At 33.5% G+C, this 17649-nt stretch overlaps 3 protein-coding genes, 1 long non-coding RNA gene and 1 other non-coding gene across 5 annotated transcripts; 2 read left to right on the forward strand and 3 right to left on the reverse strand.

Annotated features, from left to right (window-relative positions):
* Positions 1-1087: 1087 nt before the first annotated feature.
* LOC133693102 (UPF0496 protein At2g18630-like) lies at positions 1088-3367 on the reverse strand. Its single transcript, XM_062114223.1, has 2 exons — positions 3035-3367; positions 1088-2690 (listed from the first exon to the last, which is right to left on the reverse strand). Exon 2 carries the CDS (start codon positions 2675-2677, stop codon positions 1532-1534), a length of 1146 nt encoding a protein of 381 aa, XP_061970207.1. The 5' UTR covers positions 2678-2690; positions 3035-3367; the 3' UTR covers positions 1088-1531.
* Positions 3368-6883: 3516 nt separating this feature from the next.
* LOC133693869 (uncharacterized) lies at positions 6884-8280 on the forward strand. Its single transcript, XR_009842192.1, has 3 exons — positions 6884-7110; positions 7211-7248; positions 8052-8280. It is a non-coding gene; the product is annotated as an uncharacterized LOC133693869 (long non-coding RNA).
* Positions 8281-8304: 24 nt separating this feature from the next.
* LOC133693868 (UPF0496 protein At2g18630-like) lies at positions 8305-10572 on the reverse strand. The gene is made up of 2 exons (XM_062115225.1): positions 10257-10572; positions 8305-9905 (listed from the first exon to the last, which is right to left on the reverse strand). The coding sequence occupies exon 2, from the start codon at positions 9890-9892 to the stop codon at positions 8747-8749; it is 1146 nt and encodes a 381-aa protein (XP_061971209.1). The 5' UTR covers positions 9893-9905; positions 10257-10572; the 3' UTR covers positions 8305-8746.
* A 2761-nt stretch (positions 10573-13333) lies between these two features.
* TRNAD-GUC (transfer RNA aspartic acid (anticodon GUC)) lies at positions 13334-13405 on the forward strand. Its single transcript has one exon. It is a non-coding gene; the product is annotated as a tRNA-Asp (tRNA).
* Positions 13406-14567: 1162 nt separating this feature from the next.
* Positions 14568-16350, reverse strand: LOC133694967 (geranylgeranyl pyrophosphate synthase, chloroplastic-like). Its single transcript, XM_062116676.1, has one exon. The coding sequence runs from the start codon at positions 15928-15930 to the stop codon at positions 14833-14835; it is 1098 nt and encodes a 365-aa protein (XP_061972660.1). The 5' UTR covers positions 15931-16350; the 3' UTR covers positions 14568-14832.
* Between the last annotated feature and the right edge of the window lie 1299 nt (positions 16351-17649).

Raw genomic sequence — 17649 nt, forward strand, 5'->3', positions numbered from 1 at the left:
TAATTTGTAGCCAAGGGCTTCTCTCATATTCATGGCGTTGATTTTGAAGATACATTAAGACATGTGGGGCACCTGCAGTGCAGCGTGTATCCATGTCTATTATTTATTCAAACCGGGTTTGTATTTGCACCGTCCTATAATTCAATCCGATTATTATTTTTTTTAATACAAACACCATCCCTCACGATGTCTGTTCACGAAATTTACTCAAAATGAAATGAATTCGCGGCGCAGTGATAAAATTGGTATGCAGAATTCAAAATCCCTTTTAGATTTCAGGTATCCTGTGCTGGCGCTTCTCCTCTTTAACCAATGGTTAAATTTGATGTCAGTTTGTTTTGTAGGAGGTTCAATGAACTTTAGACTACACCATGATGAGAGGGTAGTGCTCTCTCAATGCTTGATTCTTCAACTCATCTCCCTGAGATCTCGTGATGAAGATTTCATGTTTTCGAATATTCCCAGCAATTTCCTGTCTATTGTTTTTTTTTTAAAATGTTTTTTAGTTAGAAAACGAAGGTGGCCTTGGCATCTTTTTAGTCAACATAAAGAGAGAGAATGTAGGACAAGAAATTCCCTGGCATGGTCAGCCATGTTTAGTGATCTATGCAGAGAAGGCTTGGTTTTGGTTCATATTCCATAGGCCTCCCAAGGAGCAGCAACAAAACATGCCAAAGGCTAAAATTGTTCCCGGGATCATCTATAATCTTCAGAAAAATAGCCATCTCCTTGCCCTTTCACAATACCGTGATCAAGATTTTATGGGCATGCATATGATGCTAGCAAAAAAGCGCGCTAGCATGAATTCAGAGGAAAGAACACAGCACAATCACTTCTTCATCCTTTTCCTGCTTTCTTCTGTCTTTAAGCAAGAAGCGAGTTCAGCGGCAATTCTTATCCTAGCCTTAGTTTTCTGTCTTCGACCATAATAATTCTTTGAAAATTTTTCCCCATAAGAAAAGACTAGGGAAATTCTTTTATATCTGGTACGCTATTTTGTCTTTGTTTTCCTCCACTGAGGCCACACGCTATGCAGAATTTAATTAAAGCACGCTATTAACAAGGCTGCTAGGCTTTTTTAGACATATTTTGATAGCTGATGAATGTGATCAACTAAATTAAAGTTGTTACAGTCATATATAAAATACAGCAATTGCACAACATCAGAATATCTAGTGCTACAGACTTCCGCAATAATCTTGCACACAAACCTAATGGAACCTATTGAGAAAATATGTAGACAACCGAAAAAAGCAAACTACTTGAATATTTTATACAAACCGATGTGCCCGTTGTTTTTTCCTTGATCGATCAATCATTTGATGTTTTTGAGACCCACTGACCACCACTTATCATACCAGTTTGTATGATTTTTTGTTCGTCAATCTTTTCAGCACAAAATTACGGTTTTCTAGGCTGAATCCAAATCAATGAACCCAAGATGTCAAGCGTCACTTTTTCTGATGATGGGAATCCATATATGATAAGCTAGTTGGGAAGTCATTGGCATAATAAATACCAAAGGAATTCTTCACTTGCCTGCAAATTCGATTATCCTCTTTGAAATCATAGTCCTTCCTAGGATTATGTCATGGTTACACCTATGAGCTTGGGCAGCTAAATCCTCAAAAGTTTCCGTGAACACCGCCATCTTCTTCTTGATCTCATCTATCACAAGTTTCACAACATCTACTTCTCTGATAGCAAAGTCAGCATGGTGCAAGAGGGCCTTGATTTCCATTTCCAATTTGTTGACAAGCACCCGTATACTCTCAATGTCCTTGATTGTAATGAAAGTTCCAACCTGAATTGCGTTCACCAACACCTTTTGCTCCTTCAACGCGTTCTCATACCGATGCCAAAGCAAGTTACACCACGTTCCCACCGAGCGCATTGGGTCAGCCAGAGCACTGGCCAAAGCAGTTACAACAGGTGGGGCAGAAATGGCAGCTGCTGCAACTGCAAAAATCATCACGGTGACAAAAACGGACATAAATAAAGCATTCGACACTCTCCTCCAGATCTTCACGGATTTCAGTTTCTTATCAAGCTTCCTCTTATGAGATTGCAATTTCTTCAACATGGAGACCTGCTGTTCATAAACCGATTGAAAAAGCATAAAGAATTTGGGGGTAAATGGATCCCCTGCAACCATAAAATTCTGTAATTCTTCTAATGTCTTGACGTACTTCTTCTCAATCACCCCATCTTGCAATTCCACTTCCTTCTCAAAATGGGCAATGGCAGCCATTATATTCAACTGGCTAGTTCGAGCACTTGTGACACAACTTTCTAGTTCAGTGCAGAAATCCATAGTTTTGATGCTACTCCCGAAGTATTCCTCAACCAAAGCAAACAATTCTGGATTATTCCAGATATCTTCTTTGCTTTCTAGTATGAATTTAACCACATCTTGGTTCATTTCAAGAAGGCAATTAGTGACCACTTTGAATGAGCCTGAGGATCCCGCGGCAATATCACCAGTGCTAAGTGAGTTTATGACATGGTTAGTCTTCTCCATGAGGGTGGCATTAAAGGATTGCAAGTATGGATCTAGCGTACAAGCATCCTCATAGGAGCTAAAATCTTCCGCGAATTGGGAATGGGTGCTGCTTTGAACAGGTGGTGGTGGGATATCACCACCTCCAGCCTTGCAAGATTGATCACCTCTCGTCATATCCAAATGACAACTGACAAAAGTAAAAGAAAACTCAAAGAAGAAAAAGATGAGATCTTTTTTCACTTCAAATGCTTTCTAACAATAAAAATATCAAATTTAAGCAATACTAAGCAATCAAGTTGAGCCACAGAACTCAAGAAATCCAGTTAACTGACAAAATCATCCAAAACGGAAACAAGACACGCTTATGGAATAAGAAAACACTCAAATTAACAAACTTTTGATCTGATAACTAGAATCCAGAATCAATCTTTCACTTGACTACAGGATTAAGAGTAAATGAATTCAAGGACCTGAAGAAAAAAAACAGAGAGAAATTCAAAACGTAGGCTTTTGGGGCACTAGTCAGCTTACATTATAGTCCTTGTATCTTTTGAGCTTCAACTGCCTGAAAAAGAAGAGGTACGAGTAATTACTTCCTCTCGCTATAGGAAGAACAAAACGCTAAGATCTTGTGGTCCGAAGAAAGGTTTTTGTGTATGTTGGACAATAGATTTTTGAGAAAGAGGTTTTTATAAGCGACGTGATTAGAAGAGAGGAGGATTTGAGGCAGTCTTATGACGAGGTAACTTGAAAGACCGGAAGTAAAGAGAAAATGCAAGGAAATGTACTCAAAGGCACATAACTGTCTCAAAGAGGACACAACCGCAGGTTTCTCTAGAGGTGGAAGATTCAACTACGCGTGTGGAAGTGGTTTTTTGTTGCACAGTACTCTATTATTATTATTTGTGAACAGCAATGCCTTATCCAATGAAAACTTGTACTTCTGTTTATTTTTATATTTCACATGTATTTTAAAAAAACAAAAAAACATTTTCTTTACTTTAAATTAATATATTTTTGATTTTTTTTAAATCATTTTAATGCACTAATATCAAAAATAAATTTTAAAAAATAAAAAAAAATATTATTTTGATATATTTATGAGTATAAAGCACTTTAAAAAACAATTATAACTACACTTTCAAGCAGGCTCAAAGGAACCTGATACAGAAATAGGACAAACCAAGATGTGTTAATTTGAAAATGGATGAGCGGGAGGATAAGGTAATGGTTGGCTCAATACCATTTTAAAAAACAATCACAACTACATTCTTCAATAGGCTCGAAAAAAACTAATACGGAAATAGAACAAACCAAGATGTGTCAATTTGAAAATGGATGGGCGGGGACGGGGCAATGGCTGGGTCGATGCCACTAAAAATTCCCTTTGTGGCTTTAGATAATAACCGTTGAGTGTTTAGCTATCGTTAACAATGCAATAAACCGGTCCTGACTAAGTTTTTGACTTTTAAAACAATGTTTGTTTGATATTTAATTTTTTTTATTTTAAATTAATTTTTTAATGTGTTTGAATTGTTTTTATATATTAATATCAAAAATTAATTTTAAAAAATTAAAAAAAATCATTTTAATTTAATTCCGAGAAAAAAAAATTAAAAACATAATATCCGAAAAAAAAACCCGCGACAGGTTCACTGTGTCAAGATTGTTAAGCTATTAACAGCACAATGATTATTGATTATTTTAGTGTGAACAAATAAGAAGATGCTGATGATACCGTGGTTGGGAGGAAAATACAGGTTGGGTCAATGGGTATCAGGCTCTCATTTTAGAATGTCAAATGAATGATTCTATTTTTTTAATTATCATCATTATTTTTTTAATTTTAATAACATTTAAAATTATAATAATTATTATTATTAAAAATATTTTTTACTTGAGAATATATTAAAATAGTATTATTTTTTATTTTTAAAATTTATCTTTGATACCAGCACATTAAATGATTAAAAATTAATTTCAAACAAAAATTAAAAAAGTTTTTTTACTGAAAAACAAACATGTATCAAGGTGTCATCTTTAAAAATAAAAATTCATAACATTTATCAGCACATTAAAATTAAAAAAAAAAAAGAAACCATAAAAACATGGATATGGAGACGAGTTTCTTGGTAATAAGAAAACAAAACTGTTAAAATTGATTATCATTGCCTCTCTTCTATTTTATTATTATTTTCGCCATTGATCAACGTACTTTTCTTTTTATATTAGTTACATGACCCGTACAATACCACCGGTTAATTTTTTATATAAAAAATATTTAAAAAAACTAAGATCTAAAAGTATTAAATTTTTTTATAAAGTTATACCCAAAAATCTTTAGTTTGACTGCAATGTTTGACTCAAGAGTAATATTTATAATGACATTAAACTTGAATGACCCAAGTTTAAGTGGGTCTGGCTGTAATACCAAACCCAATAGTCTTGGATATGGGTCTGGCTGCAAGGTTGTGTCATAAAAGTGTGATAATTAAATAGATTAATTAAAAAAATTCAAAGAACAAAAAACCAACATGAAGAAAAAAAACTAATGAAGGAAAAGAAAAAAAATCTGAATTAACTGGGTTAAGCCGTCGAACCTGAGATTTGTGTCATGAAAGTCTGATAACTAAATAGAAAAAAATTTAATATCAACAAACTAAAAAAATTAAAAAGAAAAAAAAAAGCATCAGCTTTTTCACCATGGACTGCATACAATATTAAAAGATAAAATCTGAAGAACAAAACTAATGAGGAAAAAAAACAATCTGAATCAACTGGGTTAACTCGTCAAACCTGAGATCCATTTCATGAAAGTCTGATAATTAAGCAAAAAAAATTTAATATTAAGAAACTAAATTAAAAGAACAATTACAAAAGAAAAAAAGATAAAAGAAAAGGAAACTAAATGCATCATCTTTTTCACTGTGAACTGCACTATGCAGTCCACAGTAAAAAGCTTAAAAAAAGGAAAAAAAAAACAAAACAAAGGCATATGCCACGGATTTTTTTTCTTACATAAAAAATTTCAAAAAAAGATAAGATCTATCAGTGTTATGTTTTTTTGCAAAAATATACTCAAGAGTCTTTGATCTAGCTGCAACGCTTAACCCAAGAATAATATTTAAAATATTAATAATAATATTAAACTTACATGACTCAAGTTTAAGTGAGTCTGGTTATAACACTGGACCTAAGAGCCTTGGATATGGGTCTGGCTGCAAATTAAATATATTAATTAAAAAGAAAAAAACAAAAAAAAACCAACAGGAAAAAAAAATAATGAAAAAAAAGAAAAAAAATCTGAATTAACTGGGTTAACCCTTCAAATCAGGTTAACTCGTCAAACCTTAGATTCGCGTCATGAAAGTTTGATTACTAAATAGAAAAAAAAATTGATGGGTTAACCTGTCAAGTTCAGGATACATGTCATGAAAACTTGATAATTAAATAGAAAAAAATTTAACATTAACAAACTAAACTAAATGAAAAAAATTAATTAAAAAGCAAAAAAAATAAAATTTCGGGTTAACTCGTCAAACCAGGTTAATTCATCAAACTCAGGATCCGTTTCATGAAAATCTAATAACTAAATAAAAAAAAATTACCATTAACAAACTAAATTAAACAAAAAAAATTCATTAAAAGAAAAAAACACAAACAAAAAAGCAAACAAAAACCATAAAAACAAAACAAAAAAATCAAAACAAAAAAAACAAAAAACAAAAAAATATATATATGTTATAATATAATTATTATTATTATTATTATTATTATTATTATTATTATTATATTAAGAATGGGGAAATAATGGGGAAAGTAAAAGGCGTGGGGAATGGGAAAATAATAAGAAAAGTGGGGAAAGTTAAAAGGCGTGGAAAACTATAGTATTTTTTTCAAGTTTTTTAGAGTATTATTTAATATAATGAATATTCACTACTTGTCTTAGAGTAATATTTCATACATTGTTCTTTTTTAGTATTCCAATTATCATCTTTTATTTGTATTTTCTTGTTATAAAATATAATCATCTCTCTATCAATTATTTTCACTATTTTGTAAATTACTACTTTTTTATTATTATTATTTTTGTTGTTGTTGTTGTTACCTTAATTAATTCTTATTTATATTCATTTATTTATGTTTGGGAATGTGGTAGCGGTTATATTTAAAAGTATTTTTCATTCCAAAACATATTAAAATAATATTTTTTTTATTTTTAAAATTTTATTTTTAATATTAGCATGTTAAAATGATCTGAAATATAAAAAGTATCTTGATTTAAAATAAAAAATAAAATAATTGTTTTTTAAAATTTTTCATAAATATTTTCCAGCCACGACGCTAAACACTGTAATCAGACCATTATTTTAATCCTTAAACCTCCCATCCCCCACTACTCTAGATAATGAATTTGAAAACCTGGATAGCATTCCTTTATATGTGGAGCCTTTCTCATATTTTACGAGCTCCCTCAAATTCTTCCGCACCTTGTTTCCCTAATTGATCAAAGACTTCAGTCTCTCCTAGTCAATCAAATACAAAGGAAAATCAACCTGAAATGATCTATTTATGCAGCCTAGCTAGCACAACTTTCGGCCAGCCAGGTCTCTCTTGTTCATCAACTCTGCGCCTAGTCAATATCTTTTTTGTTTTTGTTTTTTTTTTAATATCGATCTCTTATTTACTACGTTTTGGTTTGCCCAGTTTCAAGGTTATTTCGATCGAGTATTCGACCAAACCAGGTTGGTATTTATGAGGACTCATTAGAAGCCAAATTCCATATTCTAATTTCGTCTTTAGTGTGTGATTTTCTAGAAATTTATCATCTTTTACCAGCCCAATTCCCTTCTACTCGTCGGAGAATTTTCCCGTGGTTTATATTGTTCTGACACCAGTGAGGGAAATCTTGTTCTCTTCCTATCATTTGCTATATATATATATTTTTTTTATGTAATTAAGATCCCTAAAAACCATTCCTCACTTCTACTATCTACCAAATTATCGTGGGAAGGGCATTTTCATGCCGACGAACATTCCTAACTTTATTCCAAGTCGGAAAGGTCACTTCTTCTTAATTTTATGACCAGCAAAAGCTAATTCATCGCTGATAGTCTCTTTTAGAAACCCTAATGACTCAGCAAGTCCAGATCTGGGGTAAAAGATTTATTATGATACCATATAGTCCCAATCTTGGATGAGTAGAGGCAGGCACTCCGATGTCAACTACTACCTCCAAATACATTATTCACTAGTTAAATCTGGTTCATTTTTCACACAATCTCATTAGACTTCTTTTCTCTAAGTATTAAAGGGTTTCTTAAACCCATAAAAATAACTTATTATACAGATGTTTTCATTATCCAAGCCTAACACTCTAGGAGAAATTTTATAGTGCTTTGATAGTAACTAACAGTTACTTTCAATGTCCACTTTAAAGATAAAAATGGAGACAAGTTTGAGAAAAATCTTAGATAAAGATATTCTTATCATTTTTAGTGGTTATGAATCTCATTATCTCTTTTATTTTTGTGTCTTTTTTTTTTAGCAAACGTTCATTCAGCATGAATTCGGAGGAGAGAGCACAGCGCAATCACAGCGGCAATTCTTATCCTAGCCTTAGTTTTCTGTCTTCGACCATAATAATTCTTTGAAAATGTTTCCCCATAAGAAAAGACAAGGGAAATTCTTTTATATCTGATACACTATGTTGTCTTTGATTTCCTCCACTGAGGCCACACGTTATGCAGAATTTAATTAAAGCAGGCTATTAACAAGGCTGCTAGGCTTTTTGAGACATCTTTTGATAGCAGATGAATGTGATCAACTAAATTAGAGTTGTTACAGTCATATATATGATACAGCAATTGCACAACATCAGAATATCTAGTGCTACTGACTTCTGCAATAATCTTGCACACAAACCTAATGGAACCTATTGAGAAAATATGTAGACAAATCCTACAGAAAAAAGCAAACTACTCGAATTACAAACCGATGTGCCCGTTGGTTTTTCCTTGATCGATCAATCATTTGATGTTTTTGAGACCCACTGATCACCACTTATCATACCAGTTTGTATGATTTTTTGTTTGTCAATCTTTTTCCGCACAAAATTACGGTTTTCTAGGCTGAATCCAATTCAAAGAACCCAAGATGTCAAGTGTCACTTTTTCTGATGATGGGAATCCATATATGATAAGCAAGTTGGGAAGTCATTGACATAAATACCAAAGGAATTCTTCACTTGCCTGCAAATTCGATTATCCTCTTTGAAATCATAGTCCTTCCTAGGATTATGTCATGGTTACACCTATGAGCTTGGGCAGCTAAATCCTCAAAAGTTTCCGTGAACACCGCCATCTTCTTCTTGATCTCATCTATCACAAGTTTCACAACATCTACTTCTCTGATAGCAAAGTCAGCATGGTGCAAGAGGGACTTGATTTCCATTTCCAATTTGTTGACAAGCACCCGTATACTCTCCATGTCCTTGATTGTAATGAAAGTTCCAACCTGAATTGCGTTCACCAACACCTTCTGCTCCTTCAACGCGTTCTCATACCGATGCCAAAGCAAGTTACACCACGTTCCCACCGAGCGCATTGGGTCAGCCAGAGCACTGGCCAAAGCAGTTACAACGGGTGGCGCAGCAATGGCAGCTGCTGCAACTGCAAAAATCATCACGGTGACAAAAACGGACACAAATAAAACATTCGACACTCTCCTCCAGATCTTCACGGATTTCAGTTTCTTATCAAGCTTCCTCTTATGAGATTGCAATTTCTTCAACATGGAGACCTGCTGTTCATAAACCGATTGAAACAGCATAAAGAATTTGGGGGTAAATGGATCCCCTGCAACCATAAAATTCTGTAATTCTTCTAATGTCTTGACGTACTTCTTCTCAATCACCCCATCTTGCAATTCCACCTCCTTCTCAAAATGCGCAATGGCAGCCATTATATTCAACTGGCTAGTTCGAGCACTTGTGACACAACTTTCTAGTTCAGTGCAGAAATCCATAGTTTTGATGCTACTCCCGAAGTATTCCTCAACCAAAGCAAACAATTCTGGATTATTCCAGATATCTTCTTTGCTTTCTAGTATGAATTTAACCACATCTTGGTTCATTTCAAGAAGGCAATTAGTGACCACTTTGAATGAGCCTGAGGATCCCGCGGCAATATCACCAGTGCTAAGTGAGTTTATGACATGGTTAGTCTTCTCCATGAGGGTGGCATCAAAGGATTGCAAGCATGGATCTAGCTTACAAGCATCCTCATAGGAGCTAAAATCTTCCGCGAATTGGGAATGGGTTATGCTTTGAACAGGTGGTGGTGGGATATCACCACCTCTAGTCTTGCAAGATTGATCACCTCTCGTCATATCCAAATGACAACTGACAAAAGTAAAAGAAAACTCAGAGTGAGAAAAAGATGAGATCTTTTTTCACTTCAAATGCTTTCTAACAATAAAAATATCAATTTAAGCAAATACTAAGCAATCAAGTTGAGCCACAGAACTCAAGAAATCCAGTTAACTGACGAAATCATCCAAAACTGAAACAAGACACGCTTATGGAATAAGAAAACACCCAAATTAACAAACTTTTGATCTGATATCTAGAACCCAGAATCAATCTTTCACTTGACTACAGGATTAAGAGTAAATGAATTCAAGGACCTGAAAAAAAAAAAAAAAAAGAGAGAGAAATTCATAAAGTAGGCTTTGGGGGCACTAGTCAGCTTACATTATAGTCCTTGTATCTTTTGAGCTTCAACTGCCTGAAAAATTCACCTGAAAATGAAAAGGTACGAGTAATTACTTCCTCACGCTAAGATCTTGCGTTTTTGTGTATGGTGGACAGTAGGTTTTTGAGAAAGAGGTTTTTATAAGCGACGTGATAAGAAGAGAAGAGGATTTGAGGCGGTCTTATGAAGTGGTAACTTGAAAGACAGGAAGTCAGAGAAAATGTGAGGAAATGTACTGAAAGACACAACAATGTCCTCACAGAGGACGGAACCGCAGGTTTTAGATTCAACTTCGCGTATGGAAGTGGTTTTTTCTTACATGATACCCTTTGAGTGTTTAATTGGTGTCGTTAACAACGTCATTAACAGGTTCTAACTAAGTTTTTGACAGCATTCACCAAAGTTTGTTTAAAAATAAATAAAAAATATTATTTTAATTTATTTTTAAATAAAAAATATTTTAAAACACAATTTTTGTCCCGAGAGGCTCACTGTGTCAAGATTGTTAAGCTATTAACAGCATAATGATTATTGATTATTTTAGTGTGAACAAATAAGAACACGCTACGAAAATACAGCTTGGGTCAATGGATCTTAGGCTCTTATTTTAAAATGTCAAAGGAATAATACCCTTTTTTATTATTGTTATTATTATTATTGAACATGAGCCGACGGAATCAGGCCCAAAAAATAGGGTAAGAAAGGAGGTAAGACCACTGGCCCAAAGACAAGAGGCAGAAAGTTGTTGTGTCTCTTGGTTTTTTCTTTTTTATATATTTTTTTTTCAATAAGTGGTAGACATGACATATCTGAGCCGCTCCACACAGTAACACGATAAAACATTCTATAATCCTAAATGATTGAATTTTTGTTTTATTTTCATCATCTGCATATTTGATCTTTATTCTTAATTTTGATAATATTTGGAATGGTAATAATAGTTACTTTTAAAAATAATTTTCACTTACAAATACATTAATATATATATATATATGTATGTATGTATGTATGTATGTATGTATATAAGATGGACATAGTCATGAGTTTTTTAGTAATAAGAAAACAAACCTGCTAAAATTGATTATGATTGTCTCTCTTCTATTTTATTATTATTTTCACTATTGGTCAATGTAAATTTCCTTTTTATATATCATGAATATTCATTACTTGTCTTAGAGTAATACTACTTAGCACCTAGATTGTTCACACTACATTGTGGATATTCATAAAAAATATTAATAAATAATAGTAAAGAAACAACATCTTTTAAGATAGGTGGCTTACGTGTTGCTACGGGGCGATTCACAAATAATATAAATTGTTATGATAATGACAATTAAAAATTAAATTTGTGAACATCATGTCAAACTCATTGAGACCTGTATCTGATTATAATAATAATAATAATAATAATAATAATAATTTTACCATTGAAAACAAATATATGGTTTTTTTAATAGTAATATTTTTTTAAAATTTATTAATAATTATATTAATAATAATGAAAATAATAATATTTATAATAATATTAAACATGTCCAACCCAAGTTCTTATAGTTTTTAATTTTACCCTTCAAATCAAATCTATGATTTTTTTTTCATGGTAATAATATTTTTTTAAAAAATTAATAATAAAAATAAGAATAAAAAGAATAATAATACTAATAATAATAATAACAATAATAATAATAAGGTATACAACTTTGATTCCCACTCTTGTTCATTCATTTTCGTTTGCTTTCATACTTTCGCCTCATTCTTCTCTCTCTCTTTCTTCATGCTTTCTTTTCTCTTTCACCTAAATTCTTACGTTTCTTCCAGCTCGGAGGTCCATCGCTCCTTCGAATAATTAAGATATTATTAATTATTCCTTAAATATCGTGAAATTTTACACACTCTTACTCCTTTCCGACCATCTTTCAACCTTGAAAAACCTTATCTTGGTGGGTTTCAACAATCCTCATCGTTATCCAGCAAATTATATTCAAGAAAACACTATTTACAATAGCTTGTTGTACACCTTTTTATCCTCGATTGTGACTTTAAAAATCAAAGACATTAGTGACTAGACTTGATCTCATTTCCTCCACTCACGAACTCATCACCAATAGCATTTCTCCAGCACCAGTCCATTAATCCATATTCAAAAGGTTAGCAGGCCTCGTGTTAGTAACAATACTGCTCGCGATTTGAGATTCCTCCAACTAACCCATGCTTTCCACCAATGGATTCCAGTTCCCAATGCTCGTTACAATCCATCTGTTCCTTTCCACTACATTAAAGGAAAGGAGCATTAGATAATGGGGTTGACCTACGGAGGAGATTGGTATATCATTGTTTGCATCCATTACTTTGGGAGGAGGAGAGCTTCAAGTAAAATGATTCAGAGCTCATTTAATACTAGCAATTAACATTGTAAATGACTATAATAGCCTTACGAATAATAGTTTTGAAATCTATCCCGGTCCGGCAGGTTGACTTGGGACTGAACCAAAACGGGTTTAAGAAAAAATAAAAAAATTCAGGGTAACCTGGCAGGTTGACTCGATAAAATTTAGTCAAAAATCTGATTGCAACTCGTTGATTTTTGTTTTTTTACTAAAATAATATTATTTTAATTTAAAAAAAAAACTCTATAACCCAATTAAAACTTAAAACCCATCTTAGACACCGCATGGGGTTTAAAAACTATTTTAAGAATAACGATCTGGATTTTCAAACCTCAACTTTCAATTTTGTGGGCACAATTAAAAGTCGCCTAGTGTGCTAGTTTTAATCACATAGAAAAAAAGTTTTAATGAAATTCAAAAAGAATTATAAAGATAGCATATAATAATCAAATTGTCAATTATTTATAAAAAATTAAAATTTTAAAATAATTTTCTTCTATATAACTTAATTTCTTTTTAATCGAATAATGAGGGTTCATCAGACCCTACTTAATTGTGTATTTTTTTTTATTACCTCTCTCAAAAAGGAATGATTATGTGGATTATGTTTAATTTCCATGCTGGTTGAGTACTCGTTAGCAAGGAATTATATATATATATATATTGTTTATGGAAGTACCAGCAAAGTCGTTGTAGTATAGTGGTGAGTATTCCCGCCTGTCACGCGGGTGACCCGGGTTCGATCCCCGGCAACGGCGTTATAATTTTTTGCCACATACGTGACCTTTCTACTTGAAGCACATGCTGCTCCTAGAAAATGAGCCAAGACCAAGTACGGCCCAATAGTAAATGAATTTATTTTCCAATACAGTTTCACATGGAACCATGGAGATCTAATGTCTCTGGGTGGTCCTACAAGATCATGAGAACATGTCTTGTTGATTCATTATAATGTCGGATTCTTCTTGGAATAGTTGTAAGCTGCAAACCAAAATTAGCAGTCCTTTTCCATAATTTGGTTGGAGAATTGAATATGAAGAATAATAACCTCTAGCAGTCGTATTGCAAATTCAACTACTCAAAAACATTTTTTACTTTCAGAACTGTGTGTGATCTGCTATTCGAACCAGCAGAGCCATGTTCGCCACCAAGTGCTCGCTCTCAGTTGCCTAATTTGTGCTAAGAACTGACACTTTGAGTCACTAATATCAATACCACTAACTACATTTTCCAAAGTTCTTCCCTACTTCCAGCAAAGATTTTGAACAACCAGGGAATTCCAATCTAAAGCAAAAATTATCTCTTTATTAGATCTCTGAGAACCTACACAAAAATATGAATCAGAGTTGATTCCGTTCTTTATATGTAGCAAAACTTGATTTACTCCAGCAACAAAAATTTTAGAAAGAACAATAAAACTAACCTGGACTAGAACCTCATTTATGCTTCTCCAATTAGCAGCCTACAAGTCTCCAGAAGAGGCATGTTCATACTAACAGCCCCGCCTGGGCAGCTTAAGTTAAAGAAGCTAGAAACTAGTCCTTTTGGCAGATAACAAGAGGCAAGCATATTTATATGCTACGGTGCTACAGGATATGAAAAGGCACACCAGCAGGGGAAATACAACAGAAAAGGAAAACCACTTAAGAATATATCAGAACAGCAAACTTCAAGCTTTCATCAATGCAGCATGCCTCAAAATCTATGAATGCATTCTTCATCTAGACACATTACAAGAACCAGGAGAGAATTAGGTTCTGAAATATAATCTTTGTTTTCTTTGCTTTGCAGTTCTTTAAACACACTGAATAGCTTGACACACTGTCACGAGACATTCTTATTGCAGTTAATGCCTAACGCATTCACTGAATGGACCGCTACTCTTGTAAATGAAAAACATGAAAAGCAAGCAAAAAAGAATGACAAAGCAATAACCCCGATTACAAGGGGAAATTCCAGTATTACTAGTACACAAATGATACAACATGCTTGTTTTATGAGCAATGAAAACTTGAGCACGGAGAGAAAACTAAGTTGTCCCTATTACTATTAATCTGAGTCGCAATGTTGTTACAACCTCTCTGTGACAACATTGATGCAATAAGCTTTCTTTGAAAATTGTAGAGAGAGATCTAGCTTTATACGAAAACAAGGCAACCGAGAAACAATTGAAATACAGCATAAACTAGTTTTGCCTGTAAGCAATGTAATTAGCCAAAGCAATCAACGGAGCCGCCTTCTCTTGATCAAATCCAGCAAGCAACTCCCTAGCTTCGTTAAGCAACTTCTCAGCAAACTCCCTAGACTTCTCAATTCCCATTAACTTAGGATAAGTAACTTTATCCGCAACCAAATCTTTCCCTGCAGTTTTCCCCAATTCTTGTGAAGATTTGGTAACATCAAGAATATCATCCACTACTTGAAACAACAATCCAATACTCCTCGCGTATCGCCTCAATTTCTCAACTTCCTCATCGGTCCCTCCACCTAATATAGCCCCTAAAACAACCGCACCTTCCAACAACTTAGCAGTCTTATGAATATGAATAAATTCAAGCTGTTCTAACCCCACTTCGGACAACCCTTCAGAACAAATATCCACAACTTGTCCAGCAACAAGTCCTTCAGCACCAATCACTTTCGCCAATTCACCAACTGCACGAACAATTCTAAGAGGCGAAACATTGAGTGTAGACACTGCAATATGTTCAAATGCAAATGCCAGTAAAGCATCCCCTGCCAAAACCGCAACATCCTCACCAAAAACAATATGATTGGTGGATTTTCCGCGGCGAAGATCATCATTATCCATGCAAGGAAGATCATCATGTATTAATGACATAGTATGGATCATTTCTACAGCACAAGCAGCAGGCATAGCCATGGATTCAGACCCACCAACAAGCTCACATGCAGCTAGACAAAGCACTGGCCGAACCCTCTTGCCACCAGCCAAAAGAGAGTAACGCATAGACTCATGGATTTTAGCCGGTTCTTTAAGAGTAACAGCAGTATCTAATGCTTTGTTAACAGAATTGGCTTTCTGTAACATATAAGACTTGAAATCAAAAGTGGGTTTGTGTTGATCTTCTTGAAGAGTCTCTTCTGTAAGAACTGCGCAAATTGAAGACATGGGTTTTCTCTGTCTTTGATGTGTTGAAGGGATTTGAAGGGTTTTAAGGCCGGGGGACAAGAAGTTTGACATGGGTCTGGATCTGGATCTTGTTTCTTTGTTGATGATTGAAGTTATCTGAACCCATGGACCCAGATTCACAGAAGTCATTTTTTTTTCTTTTTGCTCTTCTTGTGTGTGTGTGTGTGTGTGTGTGTGTGTGGGTGTGTGTGGGTGTGAGAGAGAGAGAGAGAGAGAGAGATTGCTGCAACTCTGTGAATGTGAGTTGATCAAACCTATGGGGGATATGCTTCGGTGGGTATCTATATAATTGTAATAAAAAACTGAAGTGCAAGTGAAAAACAGGTTTGGTTACGTCTGAACAGTAGTGCTAAAGTTCGGCTATAAGAGTTCATCTTAGCAACAAATGCGTGATGACTTTTCTAACAACAAGTACTGAGAAACAAGGTACCCAGAGAAATAGGAGTCTAGAGAGCGATTGGAATCGGAAAATTTAGACAGACAGAGTGGGTGTAGGAACTGTGATGCCTGAGGCTAAGGCCAACAGAAATGAGAAGTGACAAAGATAAGATTTTGGATTGGATTGGATTTGATTGGATGGATCTTATAGGACGCATTATCAGAATCTTTCCATAAGCTAGCGTGAATTGTCAGAATTTATTTATTTTTCCTTATTGAAAGATTTAAAAAGAGGTTGTATATATGTGGGTGTGTGTTACCGGTAATTATTTAATTAAATTTAAGAGGTTAGTCTAATTCTGGTGCACGGAGGTTAGTCTAATCCTGTGTTTCCAGATTGGCTCTTCGAGACTGTGTAACTTCTTGAAATATGAAAAATAAATAGATTACTCCATTGGTTTTAAAATGTTATTTAAAAAATAACATTTTAGCTATTAAGAAAGTTAATAAAAAAATATATAAAAATGCTACAACCTACTTAGAGCCTTGTATTTGTCAAGTAAGTAGTAATTAGACTGACTGAAAGGGATGGAAAATGGTGCTAAGTATTTGGGAGAAATCATTGAAACTTGAAGAAGATGGTATGGTGTGATATTGAAAACCTAAGCGTCTGTCTAATCAACACGAAAACTCAACCGCAACCAACCATCACAAGTTCTTTTTATAAAAGTGGTGAATTTGACCCTTTCCCAAGAACGATAGGAGTAGAACCTAATCAGATCCGACAAATTAACAAGCACGGAGTTTCATTTAGTTTCTACAGCTAGACGACTAAAAAAATGAAAAAACAAGAAAACTAAGAAAATTTTAAAAAAAAATTAAAAAAACCAAATCGTAAAAAAAAACTGATTAAAATTTTGAAAAAACTGACCGGTTCAGTTTGGTTTCAATTTTATAAGCCTAAAACTAAAAAAACAGAACTGAACCGAACCGAACCCAAACCGGAAAAAACCGAGCCAACCCGGCAAAAAACCAAGCCAAACAAAAAAAAAAGCCAACCCGGTTTGAACCGGTATTTGTCCTAAAAAATCGAACCGAACCGAAACTTGTCGGTTTGAACTGGTTTCGATTCAGTTTCGATTTTTTTAAAAAAATCAGTTTGATTATTTTTTAAAAAAAAAACCGAACTGAAAATAATCACTTCTATCCAGGAGGATGGGGATTTAAGTTTTTTCTTCGACTTTCTAAATTTGTTTTATACAAGTATTTTAGAGTATGGTAATATTTATTTTTTAAAATACTTATTATTCAGAAATATATTAAAATAATATTTTTTTATTTTAAAAAAATTATTTTGATATTAACGTATTATAATGATGTCTGAAAATATAAAAAAATTAAATTAATTTATTTTTTAAAATTACCCAATTCTTATTTGAAACACTATATAAAATGAGTGCTAAATTGTTA

Source organism: Populus nigra, chromosome 5 (genome assembly GCF_951802175.1).
Source record: "Populus nigra chromosome 5, ddPopNigr1.1, whole genome shotgun sequence".
Classification (NCBI taxonomy): Eukaryota; Viridiplantae; Streptophyta; class Magnoliopsida; order Malpighiales; family Salicaceae; genus Populus; species Populus nigra.

What these genes read in the sequence shown, in the direction of transcription:
- LOC133693102 (XM_062114223.1), bottom strand. Translation starts at nt 2,677, where the DNA reads ATGACGAGAGGTGATCAATCTTGCAAGGCTGGAGGTGGTGATATCCCA.
- LOC133693868 (XM_062115225.1), bottom strand. Translation starts at nt 9,892, where the DNA reads ATGACGAGAGGTGATCAATCTTGCAAGACTAGAGGTGGTGATATCCCA.
- LOC133694967 (XM_062116676.1), bottom strand. Translation starts at nt 15,930, where the DNA reads ATGACTTCTGTGAATCTGGGTCCATGGGTTCAGATAACTTCAATCATC.